Raw genomic sequence first — 18,557 nt, forward strand, 5'->3', positions numbered from 1 at the left:
GACAAATCAATGAGTGTTAACACTTCAAACCCAGTAAAGTGAAGCGCTGTGCGGCCTGATATGAAATTTCACAAAAATTTACGATACTATCTAAAAACATACATGGGACGAAAAAAGTTCAAAAGAAACTGCTCAGATCGGCAAAGAAACCGACAACCATTCAAACAACATTGGCTACCGACATGTTCCTCGCTGCCATTCATCACACTGATATTCTTATGTTTTGCATGAAAAAATATTACTCGAAGCTAGCACGCAGTGGATTGGGACCGATCCTAAAACGATAAGTTGAAAGTGTGGCACATTGCCGTTTGCATTTGGAACGGGTTCATGCAGTGAAGGTAACCTAGTAAGTAACTGGTGGAGGTTGAATCGTGAATTTGAAATGAGAGTGAAGGTGTTTGCTCACTGAAACTTTTATCAGGGAATTCTTTGGGACTGTATTAAACCAGCGAATAGTAAATATGGGCTCCCGAAACTAGGTTACTTATCTCCTCCAGTGTCCCCTGAAGAGAACATGGGAATGTAAAATCAGTGAGGGAGGAGGCCGCAGGCAAAAACGGACAAATAACACTGATAGGAATGGGCAGATGGGAAAAGGTTCAACGCAAAAAGCAGAATGGATGTATCAAAACCAACTGGGGTGGCCTGGTAAGATCACACCCGGACGTTTCACAAGAGATGCTCTAGGCAGGTGACATGAACGGCAGTAATTAATGGGAGACCAGCAAAACGTCCCAGTGACGCCTAAGGGGAGCAACAAGGGAAATGTCTCAGCATTTTGACGAGGACGGGAATGTTCAAATGACAACTTGAGGAGTTCGGTCAGTGCAGTTTGTAAATCAAACATAATCCAAACCTGCGAGCTTCACAACCAATTAATATATCTGATCAATTGGAGGGCGCATGGAAACGGTCGAAAAATCATCGTTTGTGTGTGGTTCTTTTGATTTACGGTCGTTCGGCTGAGGATTCTTCGCGAGCCTCAGACGAAGGGTGCATAATAATGAGGTGTGACTTAAAATATCGTTCTGGAGAACAACGGTGTCCGTCGGGATGTGAATTGTATGTGGTCGGGAAAACGTCAACTGCGCCAGCAAGCAGTTACGATAACAGACCTAAATTCTTACTTTCGGAGGCTTTTGTGCAGTCATTAAACTGCAAACATCCCTAGCAATCTCACGCAGAAAATAACGGAGGGAACGGGAGAGACAAGAATTTCTATTATATAGGCCACCCACAATATGAAGATTGGTCCGACCGAAAGTCGTCTCTCAAGCAGAAGCATGGGCGACGTATCTTACTTGGATGGAGGTGCAATTGTAGGCAACAAAAAGCAGGCAATGGTGAGATAATGAGGTGCACACCGATAGTCATCTTAGCTGGATATTACAGTATTTGAATAACCTCAAGATTACTGACTAGACTATCTCCAGAAACAAATATTGCAAACATTTCGTCACCAACGGTTCACAACGGTGTAACGGTCTGTCAGCGTGTTGTGTTTGAGTAGTATTATACACTCCTGTATTTCTGCGTTTTGTTGACCAGGCGATGACATTAGACTACGATTGGCTCTTCAAATAATCACTCACAGTGCTCAGAAAGTCTCGAAATGTTTTTTTTATTTTAAAGACCTTCCCTTCGGTAGTCATTATCCGGCTACCTCTCTTGTTTTTCTCCCTTACGATGAGTGGTCCAAAAACTTGAATATGATGTGGACACACCAAGGAAACTGAGTGCACCAAGGTAACCACTGGTGGAAGCCTACACAATGCAACAATACCATACATTCATTTCTTCTTGTTGGCTTGGATGTTGAGGCCTGCGATCACAAAGCTGTGCTTAGGATAATAAATGTCCGATTAAAGCCTCAACATTATACTATCAAATAGGTAACGTTGATGTCGTCCACTACCGTTTTCTCTCCTAATTGTTACTTGTAATTTTCTGAGTGTCGGTCTCGTTGACCAACTATCAAATAGGATCCTAAATAATCTGGGCGGTCGCCGTAACAGTAAATAACTGCTTGACTATTTCAACGTGACCTTGTTCGTTCAGTGTCATGGACATGCAGTCCTTATCTGCTGGTTACACTAAAGTAACTTCTAATCTTCCGCAGGTTTCTGAACACCCTTTTGTTTCTGGTTGGAAGCAGCTCGTGTGACTTCGTTCCGGGCAAACGTCGGCGGTTGCTTTTTAACTTACTGTCGGGGACGATCCGTTAACACGTACATTTCAAGTGCGTCTTTTAGGGTAATCAAGCAATTTTTGTGAAACACGTCTGGCACGTTCGCGATGGATTCGCACAAGGAGTTCATCGTTGCTCGTTTCTCGTGAATCTTTCCTAACCGTCCCAACCGACTGTAGTCCTGGCACCATCAAAGACAACTTTTGTGAAGCTACAGGTGGGCTGAAAGTTCAGATATCGTTGTGGTTACCGGAGATCTGAATGGTACAAGTGGGCAGACTCAGCGCATCTGAGGCTCATGGTGTTGACTTTGTTCAACGGGAATTTCAATCGAGGAATATGTCCAGCATCAGAAGCTGTGGTATTGTGTATGCCGATAATCATTTGGCGAACAGTGTTGTCTTCCGTGCCCAATTCAGAGCGGTGCAAGTGGAGAGGTGGTCAACCTTTTACTTGACAGAATATTATGGGTGGATTGTCGAAAGTCTGAGTGCTGTTCGTAGGACTGGCCTTCCAAGATGGTGTTCGTGTGATCTCCTGATTAAGGAAACTGCAGCATATGGATGCTAATCGATGTCAATGGCGTTCCTGTTGTCAGGTTCTACCGATTGTCTGAACGAGGAGCTGAAGTTGTAGGCATTTTGGAATGATTGTGGCAGGCTAGAACTAAGTCCCTTCCCCGTCCAGTTTATTCTTTTCTCCACAATGAGGCTTTCAAAAAAAACTAAAGCTGTGAAGCAGCGAAGTATCAGTGTTGAACACTGATGTTATGCTGTCGATGATGATGACCTCACGGCTGAAGGAAGGAAACTAAATTGTAGCATAAGGAATTAGAAACACTTCATGAGGATAATAGAATGGTGGTGGTGTATGTGCGATCACAGAGTACGCTTCTGTAACACCTAGACCTTGGAAATGGTCCACTAGGACTATAAGGTATGTATTCAACCAGTAAAATGATAGTCTTGGTGGAACTGTATCTGCATTTGATTCCACACCTAAGTAGAGGGTGTGGCCAACTTGACTCAAATGGTCTTCTAATCCGCCGTGATTATCGTCGGTGGTATCAAGTGCAAATGTCTATGAAAAAGATAAAGTGACGGAGGATAAAAGGGGTAGGAAAACCGGGAACCAGTATACGGAGAAATATGTGGGCTAGCGATGAGAATAGAAGCGGAAAATTCGAACACCCGATTGCGTATACACAAGGAAAATGGCAAATCCCACACAGAGCAGCGTCGGCCAGTCGATTCTCAGGGAACCTAAACCCGTTCACACGCAAAGCCGGTTTGAATTACCGAAACTTACCCGATTGATGGCCCAGAAGTAACGAGGGAGCTGTTTCTGATTTGACTGGAAAGATCAATAAAAAAGGGGGGTCCATCATGCATAGATTTCTACATAGCTGTACGTCCATCAGGCCATCTACTCGTCTTACTTGCGTTTGTTTTCTTGCGAGTCGGCTATAGCCACATTTGAAATGAATGAAAGTGGCACGTCCGACTACATGGGTGACACACTTTCCATTACACATTCTGATTCAGCTTAGTGATTTCGCACTGGACTAAAAGTGAGTCCGTGTAACACGAGCATTGCAGGCCATCGTGCTTGCACAACTGGTTTAATGCTTGAAATGATGACCAGTTGGGTTTTGTTCCATCCTTCCTCTATTAAGAAAGAATGGTGGCATCTCATAGGGGTTCATTAGCCTCGAACAACAGACATCCCATGAATGTCAAAGACTCCATATACTAGGTCCTAGCAAGAAAAGTATGTTTTTTATTACTTCTCACTCGGTCACTCTGTATACATTTGGTCTGGGTTGTGACCACGTGCCTACGTTAACTTGAGCGACTGACCCATCCAACAGGCGCGACACAGCTGACAATTGAGCTGTTTTGCGCACATCCCAATGTCTACCGCGAAGATGAGCGTAAAAGTTGAAGCATTAAGGTATGTTTGAATACAGACCGTGGTTGTGACTGTGAGCAATCAGTATCAACACCGACTTGATCGATGTGTGCTGACAAGCTTTCATGGATATTTCCGCCAACGCTAAACGCTGGAACAGAGATCGATAAAAGCTCAGAATGCACAGCCAGATGTCCCCCATAAAGTCTTTGTTCCATTGGGTCCGTCACGTAGGATTATCGAACAACACATCTCGATCCAAGCATTTTCTAATAACGAAAATGAATGTGTGCGGCGAAGGCGCACAAGTAGAATCGCAAACGCAAGAGACGTAATTCGAGTAACATGGTGACCAATCTTGTGAGAACGGACCAAGGAAACTAGGTGCATGAGTTATTTGGGATGAGACGGGAAAAGCATAGTAATCCCAGAAGGACGTGAAGCCGTCTCAACAATCANGAAAAGCATAGTAATCCCAGAAGGACGTGAAGCCGTCTTAACAATCAGAACAACGGCCTTCTTTCCCTATGAGGCTATCGAACCTGCATCAGGTTAGTCACACTGAAACGATTGAAATAGCAAGGTTTCCTGGTCCACTCAGTAAAAACAGCGGGATCTAAGCATTCCGAAAAGTCTTCTCAACAGCTGCTGATTACGCTACATGGAAATGAGTTCAAAAGCGAGTGCCGCGAAAACAACAGATGCATTAGAAACGAGATGCATGCTAAAACGAGAACGTCAAATCAGCTCAGAAAAACGCAATTCGACGCCGTGACTCGAAAGCTTGCAAAGCACAAACCAGACTGTAGCCGATTGATCCTCAATACCTTGCAGATGATTGGACGAATGAAGTTCGTCTCACGGACTCAAAATGAGCAAACGAAACCTGCGGGTATGGACTGTGACTCGTTCGAACCACGTGACTAGCGATGTCCGAAGATGACAAGTACGCTAGTTGATTGGGTTGTAGAGCGACCACAATGACACGCTGTCTCGCTGACTCCGGAAAATTTTCACGCAGACAACTTTCTGTCCGGTTTGCATGGTTGCCATCGCAGCTGAGACAGGAATCTGTTGACCTACATATTGGTTCTATCAGCACGATCCTCCAAATCATCAACAGTGGACCCAATGTGGCTGCCGGCTCTGTAAGGTGGCCTTTGGCGCGTCATCTGTCAGGTAATCGTCACTAAAGCAGAGTACCGTTCGCCGAAGTTTCCGGAAACAGAGCGAAATGGTCCAGTCTCAAGGTTATCTGCACCAGAGGAGATAAGGTACCTCCTTCCCCAGAAAGACTAGTAAAAAATAACGGTTCAGCTGTAGCACCCTTTCGGCACCTAGAGGCTATGATACTCGAAGGGAGCACAAGGCCCGAGATATTGCCAGGTCGCCCAGGCTTAAATAGCAGTAGAGATGCACATCACGGCATGCTATTCCGGGCAGTCGCTACGCATCTGCCAACATTTTACATAGAAGAACGGAGTTTGTGTTCAGGGTACTGACGAGTATGCGATAAACCCTGACTGCTACTCTTGGATATTGCGCACATCCGTCAATGCTGTTGAATCCGTGCAAATTAGTAGATGATTTTTGTCGCCAGATTGCGCCGAGTATTGAGAGCAGCTGACCAGCTCCAACCACGTTTTCGTACGCTTGTTTAACGTACTTAAACTTGACCGTGTTGAATGACGGTAGTATGCTCCAAAGTAGCAGTGGAGACGGTAGAACATTTTAGTCCACAGGAGCACATGCGAATTGACCATCTGCCTCGCTGACTCTCAGAACCACAAGCAGTACAACTTGGTGCGCTTTTGCTCCGTCTCAACCTAGTCCAAGGAGTGTTGTGGCTCAAAGGGAACGAAACTGGTTTCTGTCAATGAGGGAACTGCTTGAAGTGATCGTATCAAAGAAAACAAACGATTAGGCATATGACCGGTATCAATAAAATCCAGGTTTTTGTCAGTGTCCGCATATATTTTAGCAACGAAACCCGGGAGTTTTCAGCATCGAAAAGAAGCCAAACAAGCAAAGCGACGGCTCATACCAACTACGTGCAGTTCAATGTTCCCACTTGTTCGTCAGATATCCAGATATCCCTTGACGTGTTACCGAATGAAGGTATTGCCAACTGCCAAGGCGGTAATCGCTAGCGCGAGAAGGGTAGAAATAACTTTTCATTCCGCTGCAATTTATATCACGTAGTATTTCAAGCGGATCAGTAAAACCACACTTTTTGCTGCCTTTATGCACATGACTGAAAGATGCGGGAAGAAATCATGTACAGCTTATGCTCAGTGCGCTTTCAAAGGGTGCGATTTCGGCTGGTCACGAGGATGCGTGCAGTGTGACTTCTTGCCAGCCGTCAGTTTCGTCCTACGTCAACTGGAAATGACGATTGTGGACTCGGAACTTTTTATGGATAGCCACTAGCTAGTTAGGCTTTGGTTAAAAACTCTTCTTTATCCTCTATACGGTCAGATGCACAAATCTTTTAAGCTCTACAAGATAGGGTTGTTGGATCACAACCTGATTTTTACAGCCATGCATGAGTGGCTGTTGAGCGGATGAAAAGCAGTTTCAAACAAGAACTACGTATGATGGAAATCCGGCAGCCGGATTATCTCCTGCAGAAAACTTGGAATCGGGCTGATAGAACCGAAACTCATCGACATAGTTCTATGTTGCATAAAGATTCAATCATGTCTGGTGACAGTCCCGAAGGCAAAAGAGGTTGTTAGCTGTGTTAGCGTACTGTGTTTCCCGAATCAGTGGAAACTTACCATAAGATTCAGTTTACAACCCAATTAACTAATAAGCTTTCCGCCTATATCGATTAACACAGGCGAGATCCAAGCGAGTCATCATCTAAACTGCTGTATTCACTCAGCGTCGTGTTACGTGACACGAACTTACTCCGTCTAGCTCGATCTGTGTTCACAGAGTTTTCTAGCAACAAGGTCAATCTATTTTGACTATTCAGGACCGATCACTGGCAACTGCCTTTGATTGCTATACTTGTTCTTATCATGATGTTCGTCTTGTCTCTCACTGATTGACTGTCTTCGCCATTAGCACCGTTCAAACACTTTTACGTAGTGTGAGACCAGCGGTCTGAGACATTATTCCCAATGCTCCCATTCCAGTTGCTGCTTAAAGCTTGAGAAAGTGGTATCTGAAAAATACAAGAGGTCATTCGCCGTAGTGGGAAAACAGTGGTAAACTTAACCACAATAATGAGATTTGGGAAACCTACCGGGACTTGGACCGAGCGTGCGAGGTCCAGAAGAATCCTCACTAGATTGGAAAAAATTTATTAGTATCGATGGATGAGCAGGTACCACCTACTTGAAGCAATTCTCGGCGTAAATCATATGCCAGATCCGGGCTGAAGACACTCCTTTGTAACCGGTAAACTGTTCCGGGTTTTTCAACAAATCAACCCAAATCATGTTTTCCGAGGTTGGATCTAAAGTCAAATAGAAATGTGATGCTATATTATACGGAGATTATAGTACCTTGGAGAGTGAATTCAGTGTATGTTAAACTCGACATCACAGTGAATAACCACACTAGAAACCAGTCCCGCGGTGAATTCACCATTCTCACGATGTTCAGTCAGCGACGTCCGCCACAAAATTGCGAACAGATCCACCGTATCACAAACTGAAACGTCCCTGTCCGCAGAACATCCCACATTTACTATGACTTCGTGGAGTGGTTTACAAACTCCGCTGTCCCGTTTTCCCCTTCCGACATACAACCCATGCCCACGCCTCTCTCCGACACAGTCCGCCTTGAAAGTGTGATTTCAATATACAATCAGCAAGTGCTCTCATTTTAGTCTAGAATTCACACTAAAACCTAAAACCTTAATACAAGAATATTACTACCGGGCAAAGACCTTCAGCTACTATTTGCGCGAATCATGACTAAGAGGTGCGATGGTGAGAGTTGCCGAAAGAAACGACGACGTATGGGATGTTGGAATAATACCGTCAGGTCACGAGCCGTGCTAACTGAGAGAGTAAACTTCATGCCTTGTCTCGAGTAAGTGGAGTGATGAGCTGGTAATCGTAGGAGACATTTCAGCTCTGGTTCAGTAATGTTAATTCCATCTGATATTTCAATATTCGGGCACTACTACGACCAACGAACATCACTTGACTCCCATGTGGATTTAATCTAAGACGATCTTCCCAAATGAGAAAACTCTGATCGAACTAAACTGCACTGTCAACGGTTCTGTGCACCATGTAAGGTCACCTCTATCCAGGATGTTGGCTTTTTCCGGAAATGTGACCGAAAGGTCCGTGGTTCGAACCCGACCTCTGCCTCTCGACTTCTTCTGTCTAGGCTTGGACAACATGGCATTATCCCAGCCATCGTACTTCGTCTTGGTGGTATGGCGGTTAGGTGCTGCAGCTGAACGATTTTTTTTCATGGCATTATCCAGCCATCGTACTTCGTCTTGGTGGTATGGCGGTTAGGTGCTGCAGCTGAACGATTTTTTTTCATATGGTATTTGCCGACTTCGAGGACTCTTTAACGATTTATACAAACTTCCTCAACATTAGAGATGGAAGTACCCTTTTTGTATGCACACTGGTACAAACAAATCCCAATGGTATGAAGTGTAGTGTGTCACTCGACCGGAACATCCAGGAACACGTTACCATCGACAGCGCGAAATCGACGCAGAACACTGATCCTTCGCTGCCGTACTACACATACTCAACACTGTGTGAAGCACATATCATCAGTTTCTTAGACCCTCCGTCGCCAGGTAAGACTTTTTAGCAACTTTATGAGTAGTGTATGACTGTATATACCCTGAATCCTCAATTACTCAGTGCTATTCGGAATTGTGATGATCTCGACGCAAAAAGAGGGCGATTAGCTAGATCAACGAGTTCGGTTCTTTCAGGACCGTGGACCAGTGGCACTGAAACCAGACATAAAAAGGAAGTTTCCAAAATTGTTCTAGCCTTTTATGCAGCGAGTCGGCTATGCAACAGAATCGCTATAAACAGATGAATGATCAACCTATATTCGGGAAATCATGTCTGAAATATGAAAAAAATTATACAGAAAACTGCTCACAAGATTCGATTCAGAACATTCACACACGTACCGAATTGTAACGAAATAATCGACATGCTTCATTGCTTTAGTTTCGTTCCACCAGACAATGAAAGGAACACTTTGTAAAACCAGTAAGATAACGTTTCTAAAGTAATTCACCTAAAAACAGCACAGGTTAATCGGCAATGAATTCTCCGATTCCATACACAACAGCCGTCATCACACAGGACGAACTGCGTGTAGCTGTGTTAGGTAAGAATGATCAAGTGTTCAAACTAACGCAAAGGAGGTGGCGGGCTCGAAAATCACTGGCTTTTGTGGGGCACACATTGCTGATGGCTTACAATAAAGATGAAACGGCTATACGATGCATCTCGGCTTTTCACTTTAGATGGGCTTCACTCGCAGGACATCTCAAATGAGGATAAACAGAGTAGACAGGTCGGTCAGTAGGTGGATACATGCTCACCATTTATTGGGACTTTCTAAATCGGTAGGTACCGCAAATCATTGGTTCGGTCATTACAGAACCGAACTAACGGTAACTGACAACGGTTTTAGCAATGCAGTTAAAATCTTCAGAGCCCTGAATCAGGTTATTGGTCGAGTACTGCTGTTTCAATTCCCTTTTGATAAGGCTTCAAAAATAATGTGATAATGATCAAATAATCACTAAGCTGTGACATCATTTTAGTGCCTAGCTGATATACTACTCGAAGGAAGCACAGATAGGAGCGGCCAAGATGCCGAGAGTGGGTTCGAACCAAGAACCTTTCAGTTGGTAAGTCTGCGCCTTAGCCACAGAGCCTTTTCGAGCTTTGCGTGTATAATCGGTCGTTTGTTGGTCCTAAAATCCAATAAGCCCTCAGTAAGACAGCTCGAGTCTATTCCGTGTACCTTACTCGTTAAATTTTCAGGAGACTTGCACATCTTTCATAAGCGAACATAGGATAATTTCGGTCATATTGTTGGGCTCATTTACCCAGCATTAAAGAACAATCTGTCTTTTGATGGCAGTTGGACGGCTATCAATCGTTCGCAAAAACCCAGGTATAACGAAGCCACCGACTAATGCAGCCATTAAATGATACACATTTGGAGAACGGAAACAAACATGCCAACGTGAACGGGGAACTTGAGAAGCTACTGTCGGCTGTTTGGTTAGTTGGGGAAGGGGACCGCAAGAAAAAATAAGCGGATCTATCTTTTGGAATAGGTTACGCCGACAACAATCAGTTGTATACCACGAATTCGGGTTAAAAGCGATCTGCGGTGATATATATATGGCCTGTGTTAATGTACCAAAAAACGAACATCGATAGCAGATTATTTCTATATCCAACTGTGTTCGGCTCAATAAATTGATTGTCGTGATTACTGTCTGTTGTAGCAGAAGCTAGCATTGATTAGAGTTCGAAACTGATAGCCAGATTGAAATTGACGCCACAGTGCCGTAGGGAAAAGTAGAATTGGTTCTTCCAAGGCGAAAGAGTGATTTTGTCCTTGACCAACGCGTGAACTCGTAATTCGCTCCACGTTGCTATCGCTTGGTGCCATGGAACCAATTGCCATACATCAAAAACGTACGATGGTGAGACGGTGTAATATAATAGTCGTTCAGCTGTAGCACCCTTCCGGTACCTAGCTGCCATGCCACACGAATGAAACACGAGGGCTGGGATGCTCCCAGGTTGCCCAAGCCTAGACAGGGGAAGTCGAGAGGCAGAGGTCGGATTCGAACTACGGACCTGCAGATCGGTAAATTCGCGCTCTGACCACTGAGCCAATGGACGAGTAAAAATGCGGCAGCTTACCGTCCATGTCGCAAAAGTTGTNCCGATCTGTAGGGTCCAGTTACCCAGGATTGTTCGTCGTTCCTCGCTGAAACAAAAGAACCCATTAATTGTGGGTAAACAAACCACAATACAGGAGCGGCCAAACAACTCTGAAACATGAATTAACATATTGGCACTGGGACGTTAGTGAGGGTAGAAAAATCAATCGCCCTACAGTCAGAGATGGGAATGCAAGGATAGTAAAGGTTTTGAAGACAGCTTTCGCTAACAATACTCTCTCTGCTGGTATCCATGCCAAAACGTGATTACTGTCGGGACTATTAAGTCGAAGTCTGTTACATGAGACTAACCAACTTCTAGTAAAAACTCCATGGATCCCACTGTGACGCCAGGCATGCTATTGAAACTCAAGATACACATCTGAGGGGATTACAGAGTCTAAACAAAAAAATTTCAAGGGCTATAAAGTTAATTCAGTCGGAGAAAAATACGCTGGTTATTTCAAAAGATGCAAAATCACAACCACAGGGATGTATAGGAAATCAGTCCTCTCTTTCTGGAAGCAGAAACAACCATCCAACGCATGGAACGGTTTATACAGAAAATTTACATCCTGTTACCCGTGAAGTTATGTAAACAGTCGATAGACTCACTGCTGTGCAACGTTTCACTTTTGATAAGAGAGCTTCACCACAACACTATACATTGGGTACAGAACAGATCTGAAAAATGCGGAATTCTCAATGCGGGGATCGAGATTCACACCACAGTGACTTCTGTTCAAAGCGATCTAAACCGACCAAACTCCGCATACTCAACTCAAAGCTCAAATCATATTGTCATAACAACAGCTAGTCTCACAAAATTTGCAAACGATATTCAAGGCGTGTCATAAACCGCTTTTTAAATTTACGGCGACTATCTCCAGAGACAAAATTAGATACACACCGCTCCGGAAATGCAATCGACTACCAGGTCTTCACAAATCGCGACCCTGTGTCGGCTCCAGTGACGGACACTGTGGACCACATGGTGACCGAATTGCTCCATGTTGCTCTTGAACGTACTGAGGCAGGCTTTCAGTCGTCATTCGAGGTGAAAAGAAAACTATCCTTGACAGGGTGTAGGGGTTTAGGTTAGTTTGGCGATTTCGGCATCTATCCTGCCCTACAGATGTCCAGACCATTGTAGATACTGTCGATAAAGTTTAAATAGATGCAGTGGATCACAACATCGGTTTCGGATCCTGTCAATGGATACTTCCTCTCATGTTTAGAGGTCAGGCAGGTAGGTGCATGCACGTGTCAATTTTCAATTCTACGAGCGTTGTTTAGTGAGTTGCGTTATTTAGTACACGTTTGAGTTCTTCTAGGTCATCACCTAACAGAACGATATCATCAGCGTACTCTGGCGTCTTTGGTTAAAAGTTTGAAATACTCTACCTATCTAAACATCATGTCGCCATAGTTGTTCAGACTCTCTCTATTTGCACCACGCACCAAATAATTTTGAGGCCGACACTTCCCTGAAAGCGAAGCATATGAGGCGAAAAGTTTACTGAGTTACATTTCATTTACGATACTATGGCCGACCGGCATGAGACTTAATCTCTACAGGCTAATCGAGCGGCTTTTCACCGGAGCGTGCGAAAATCAGCCGATTTGGTGATACTGACTACCATTGCCTTTATGGATGGAGAAACTGTCCCCTCAGATATCCGGTCCTTGTGATAGCTAGCTGGTCTACAGGGGCTTGTTTTACAGACCGTTTATCTGAACCAGTTACTCAAGCTAGAGCAGTTAGTGTTCAATCTGAGGGTTATAGTGTGGGAATTGCGTTGGTTCTGCTGGTGGTCAAGTGGTATGTGCTGGTGCGCTTTGCACGGTACGTCCTTTGTCTAGCAGCGAGATGGAGTTCAGTCGTGATTTGCACGAGCGTGTGATCTAAACCACCTGCGTCTTCGGAATCTGCATCTCATCCTGCGCACACCAAAATACAGTCTATTTGGAAGGTAGCATGTCAATAAGCATGTTACTGAAAAAAGGTACTGGCAACAACTAGCTGACTAGCAGAAGCGAAGTTTGAGTTTGCAACCGACCCAATCCGAACCCAAGTGTGCGACATGTTGTCATCTTATCCACAAACTCGATCGATTCAGTCAGTAATAAACACCAAGCGGCCTCTTCTTGTCTTCCATCTGCTGCAGTTGTTCGTAAAATTCGTCCTCTATAGTTGGGTCTGAAACAGAGGCGATAGCGTAAACAGCTACCACAGTCAAATTCAGAAGTCCCTTTGAAACGAGCCACTGACAACATTGGGGATACTGGATTCCAAGCGATAGGTTTTGTTAATACGGCTACTTACGGCTATCGAAAAGCCCGGGGATCCGAGTTGTCCGTCGGTCTGCTGTGATAGAGCCACTTAGGAGCTTCCGATTGAGGAACCTGGATTCGTCATGTACCAAAGTTAGGTAACCGGGTATTTGAAAGATACTTGGTAGATAGTCGTAAAGATTGCGCATGCAGATGCCTTGGCTAAGGGTCGCAAGTGAGGCAAACACACGCCAACAACCGGTGAAGAGCTTTTTAACAATAAGGGACCCGGTTTGCTTTCTGGTCACTACAGTCGCCAGGTTTGCAAGGGAAAGTCGTTGTATTTTGAAGCCACTCACAGTGCCACCAGGCTTTGGTATGGGGTTCACCTCTAGTCTTTGCACAACCAAGCGCAACCTACATTACAGCAAGAAACACATAGTGAACAGGTGATCAGCAACGCCACCAGGGCCATTGGATTCGGGAACTAATCTAGTCCACCAAATCCACCGGAGCTTATCTACGTTCTCACCGCTGTTCCCTTGGAACAAGTATTTAGCCGACCGAAATGTCTAAAACCGAAAAGTATTCATTCCGCTGGAAGTCCACTGACCGTAAGATTTAGCCACGCATGCCAAACAATAGAACTTTTCACCGACAGTCAGTACGTTCTCTGCTTTAGCTATACCACCTGACCTAGCTACTCATGCTAACTTATACGCAACATAACCTAGTGTAGGTTTGCGAATACGTCCGCTTTTATATGACCATTCAGTTTAGTATGGGAAGAAATAAGCAGTCAGATGCGATTTAATTGACTGTGCATAAAATATGTTGCAACTGGGAATCGTTCTCTTCAGATCCCATTAACTGTAACTGACTTTCCGGAATTATTCTGCTGGGTAAAAGAAACGTCGTTTACTTGGTTCTTTATCCGCCTCAAAACCCAACCAACCTGAAAGCTAATTCACTTGGCCTGACGAGGTTAACGTGTCGAATTAAAGCCGTTAATCCACCGATCGTTTACCAAACGTTTCCGAAAATATGATTTCCCGATCGGTCTAAAACTTCCTCCAATTGATTGAACACATGAACTTTGTTGTTTTGGTTGACACACCACAGAGGTCAATTGATAGTACGAAAAAAAGCGGCGGCCTATAGTGATCCGTTTTTTCAGGAAGTGTAAAAGGTGCTGAACGCGTAATTTTCCGGATGAACACGACCATAAGCACCAACCATTTGGTTGTTGGTCTGTTCGCCGAGCTTGGCAGTTGGGTTGCAAGATCGTCAGTGCAGGGTTGAATGGAGACCCACCAACCATCTGCGTATAAATTTCGTTGTTAGTTGCCATGTGTATGCGATGAATATACAACACCTGTCAGACTTTTGAACAAATTTATTTACTTTTAGTCATTAATTTGACAGGCGTCAGTCAGGATTGTCATGCATATCGTTTGAAGGCACTAGTCACAAGTTTTCAGAATGCGTCAAAAGTCATATGTTGCGGTATTCCACCCAGTAATTGTTCGCTACATTTCCCTTATCGGTATAGATCTCTGCCCGTTCATATGGTGTCAAATTTATTGGCGGGAATCCCTTTGGTAGTAATCTGACCAAAATGTCAGATAAAAATACAACCTCCATGCCAGTTGCTCAAAATTTCGAATGTGAAAGGCATGGTCGTTGGAAGTGCACACAAACGGATCAACGTCGACACGTTGCACCTAAGTCAAGTGTAACTGGTGACTAAGGAGCAACATGACTGATGATCTTAGGTTTAACTGGTAAGTATCAGTTAAGGTGGAGGCCACGTTGGACTGAGCTTTCTTAGCTGATCTGTATGAGTCACAATCAAGTGATGCCGGTGGTGCCGGTCTAGACAGCTACACCAGCTTTTCTTATTTTCCTTATTAATTAGATTTCAATACCAAAATCAGTTGAAAATATATATTAAGCGTGACTAGTATAAGCGATACATACCTCAGAGAGCTGTCCAGTTTGCCCAGTTCGCAGTCAACATCATCATGGGCTGCAGATTCGCCTGTATTGTACGCCTTATCATACTACAGAGTGTCATGACAGTTTAGTGGAGCAAACGCATCCTACCTTGTGGTGCGCATTCGAAGGATGAAGCATCGCTTCCGTTCGCAATCCAACAGGCACCTCCTCCACACGACAATTGCTCACATGACAATCTGACGTGCGACAACCGGCTGGTTCGGAGAAAAATGGACAGCCTCGTGCCAAATTAATCTGCAACCAGAGGGGATACGCGAACCAGTTAACACAGGTCAATGATAGTCTCCGTGCTGTAAGATACTCAAACAGACCTACACCACCCGGATTAGCCGCCCATACGATCATGAATGTGCTTGCAACGATTCAACCTGACCTATAGTACTCCTAGACAAAGAACATGCGAGCCCAATTGTGTCACTGTTATAGCCAGTGAAGATTGTCCCACGGAAATATAACTCCGCCAAAGGAGTAGACTAGTGCATTTAAAGGCGGAGAATTGGAAGAAGACAGTATGGTTAAAGAGAACTATTGCCTTTGAATTGAGCCAACTGGTACGTGGTTCACGTAATGAAAGTAATAGAAGTCCCACAAGTCCAGTGGGGGTTTCAAGAGTGAAGAAAAGAGTCGAGTCCTCACTGAGATATCGTTTGTTGATCCAATTCACTTAGTATTCCAATCACTTTCCAAGCAGTCCTTCTTAACTTTATCACTGTTTTTCTACTTATCTTGTCTACATACTACCTAGGTGGTATGTGTGGAATCAGCATGTGTTGATACTACCAGAAGATCTTCACTTTCTTTTGGACCAGTAAGCGGAATTCTATACACGCTGCAAAAAACGGTCAAAATTTGTGCACGTTTATCAAACATCATGTTTTCGCTATATTCTGACCACGTTTGCACAATTTACGCATGGATGCAGCAGGGGGTTCTGGAAGTAAACGCTTGAAATTTTCACGTACGTAGTCGCACAGTCGTCATCACCATACACAGACTAGGTTTGTTGATACCGCCACAAGCAACTGAGTTCATAAGAATGGGCTGGCTCAGTGGTTAGAGTACGAATTTACTGACCGGAAGGTCTGTGGTTCGAACCGACTTCTGCCTCTTGACTTCGCCTGTCTAGGCTTGGTCAACTTGGCAGTATTCCAGCCTTCATACCTCCCCCTGGTGGCATGGTAGTTAGGCACCGAAAGGGTGCTACAGCTGAGCGATTATTTTTCTTAAGGACAAAAAATCTTGCAGACGAGAAACTGGGCCTGAACCGAGGAGGAAGTGTAGCCCGATAGATCGTCTATCTTGCCTTATATCAGAAGTTCAGCTTACCACACAGTGTCAAACTGTTCACTCGATCGATGGTTTGCACGTTAAGTTCAGTCTATAGTCGATTTAGATGGTAGGCACCAAGACCGTTCTTTCTGTGTTTGGCGTATGTCACTTCATGGTAAGTCCTTGTAGTAAATGTGCAGCTGTTTACGGGATCCCTATAAGGCTACGTTAAGTTTCATTTGATCGTTGTCACGAAGACCGATGCTGGCATATTATAAACGGTAAATAAATTTCTGCATTGATCTTTTACGATCCATGAAGTTCAAAAAGCAACAGAATAGATCGTATCTCCTGAATTTCATATATAAAGCACCGAAAGCAGTAACAGCAACCCAACTTGCTTTTACCTATCGTCTATCTGCTACATAGCTACGTAGCCACCCGAAGGAAGCACGAAGGCTGCGATACTGCCAACTTGCCCATGTCTAGACAGGGGAAGCCGAAATGAGAAGGTCGGTTTCGAAGCACCGACCTTCCGGTCAGTAAATTCGCGCTCTAACCACTGAGCCATCTCGCCATCTCTCGTTCAAAGGAGAAACCTAGGTTGATCGTTGTTGATAGTTGGAGGTGGTCTATCAAAAGGTATCAGTTTCTGAGAAAATTTAACGGCACAGGACTGAAGTGATGAGCGGTTTCCATACTTAGGAGAAAGTCGGGGAAGGGGTGCAATCACCTAGATGGATCTAGAAAACGTGGACATACAAAACAGCGGAAAACATGTGTTGTCAAACAGGGGAATGTACCTAGCAACTACGGAATATTCTCACCAAGTGCTTCCCGAAAAGTTTAGTGGACTGCGAAATGATATCAAAGGAAAACAAATCGGTGAATCAACAGGCACTAGTTGTTCGAAACTCACCTCAAAGTAATGGAAATAGTCGCGGTTAACAATGCTTTGGAGGCGTGGGAGGATTTCGTAGTTGTTCAAGTGATTAACATATTCGATATCCGCGTGAACATCTCCGATGTGGCCTTGGTTCTTCAAAGGTAGAACATATGAACGAACAGAATGACTTACTTTTGGGAAACAACTCTCCTCGGTTAATGTGACTATGACCGCTACGATGAGTAGAGAGGGACCGAGGTCTAGTCGTGTCATACAGATGCAGATGATTAATTAGACTCAGTGGGATCCAAAATAGAATATTTGCAACGATGCTGAAAATATGTGAAAGAACTAATCACGAACTATTAAAACCGAAGAATCCCATGATATAATTAGCAAAACACCTAGTCCCGCTGACAAAAGCGTCGCATCGGTCGCACAAAATCCTTTTCAGGCCAGGTAGCAGGTTCACTTACGGTTACCACTCAATGCCCGTCTCACAGAGGTAGCATACTGTACAACAAACCACAACAAGTAGTGTTCTATGCAAGATTATGTTTGATATCACAAACAGGATAACAGAAAACCTTTTAATGAGACAGGTGATCGTTCAACTCCACCTTTGAATTCCCGATGTCTAGGCATGGGCGATCAGACAGTATCACTCCCCGTATCTACTCTGACTACCGCCTGCGTAGACGCACGGCTTCTTGGATGAGTTGAATGGCAAACACCAATGCGGGAATACCTGTAGAAGGGCTTTGTGAGCTATTCATTGTACACTGATTACAAAAATAAATCGTTCAGCTGTAGCAGCCTTTCGGTGTCTAGCTGCCGTGCCACACGAAGGAGGCATGAAGGCTGGGATACTGCCAGATCGTCCAAGCTTAGAAGGGGAAGTCGAACCACGGGGTTTCTGGTCAGTAAATTCGCGTTCTAACCACTTGGTCCAGCTCGCTCCTGCACACTGATTCCAAAGACGTAGGCATTCAACATCAGATCTCAATGCAATAGAATCTCGTATACATCATACACTGTATTCACATGCGTGCGAGCGCGTGAGTGTGGGGATATTTCCAAAAGGTCTCCCC

The 18,557-nt window shown here is 44.4% G+C and overlaps 1 protein-coding gene across 1 annotated transcript in view; it reads right to left on the bottom strand.

The window, feature by feature from the left end:
- The window catches only part of T265_09820 (hypothetical protein), a gene marked incomplete at both ends in the record, with an annotated part of 37,068 nt that extends 19,270 nt beyond the window's left edge, over positions 1–17,798 (bottom strand). The window contains 8 exons of the mRNA XM_009176003.1: positions 3,500–3,544; positions 7,356–7,396; positions 7,448–7,568; positions 10,815–10,932; positions 10,999–11,065; positions 15,273–15,355; positions 15,399–15,545; positions 17,500–17,798. Of these exons, the coding sequence (XP_009174267.1) occupies positions 3,500–3,544; positions 7,356–7,396; positions 7,448–7,568; positions 10,815–10,932; positions 10,999–11,065; positions 15,273–15,355; positions 15,399–15,545; positions 17,500–17,739 (862 nt within the window). The remainder of the gene's footprint in view (positions 1–3,499; positions 3,545–7,355; positions 7,397–7,447; positions 7,569–10,814; positions 10,933–10,998; positions 11,066–15,272; positions 15,356–15,398; positions 15,546–17,499) is intronic.
- Between the last annotated feature and the right edge of the window lie 759 nt (positions 17,799–18,557).

Source organism: Opisthorchis viverrini (assembly GCF_000715545.1).
Source record: "Opisthorchis viverrini unplaced genomic scaffold opera_v5_306, whole genome shotgun sequence".
Taxonomy (NCBI): Eukaryota; Metazoa; Platyhelminthes; class Trematoda; order Opisthorchiida; family Opisthorchiidae; genus Opisthorchis; species Opisthorchis viverrini.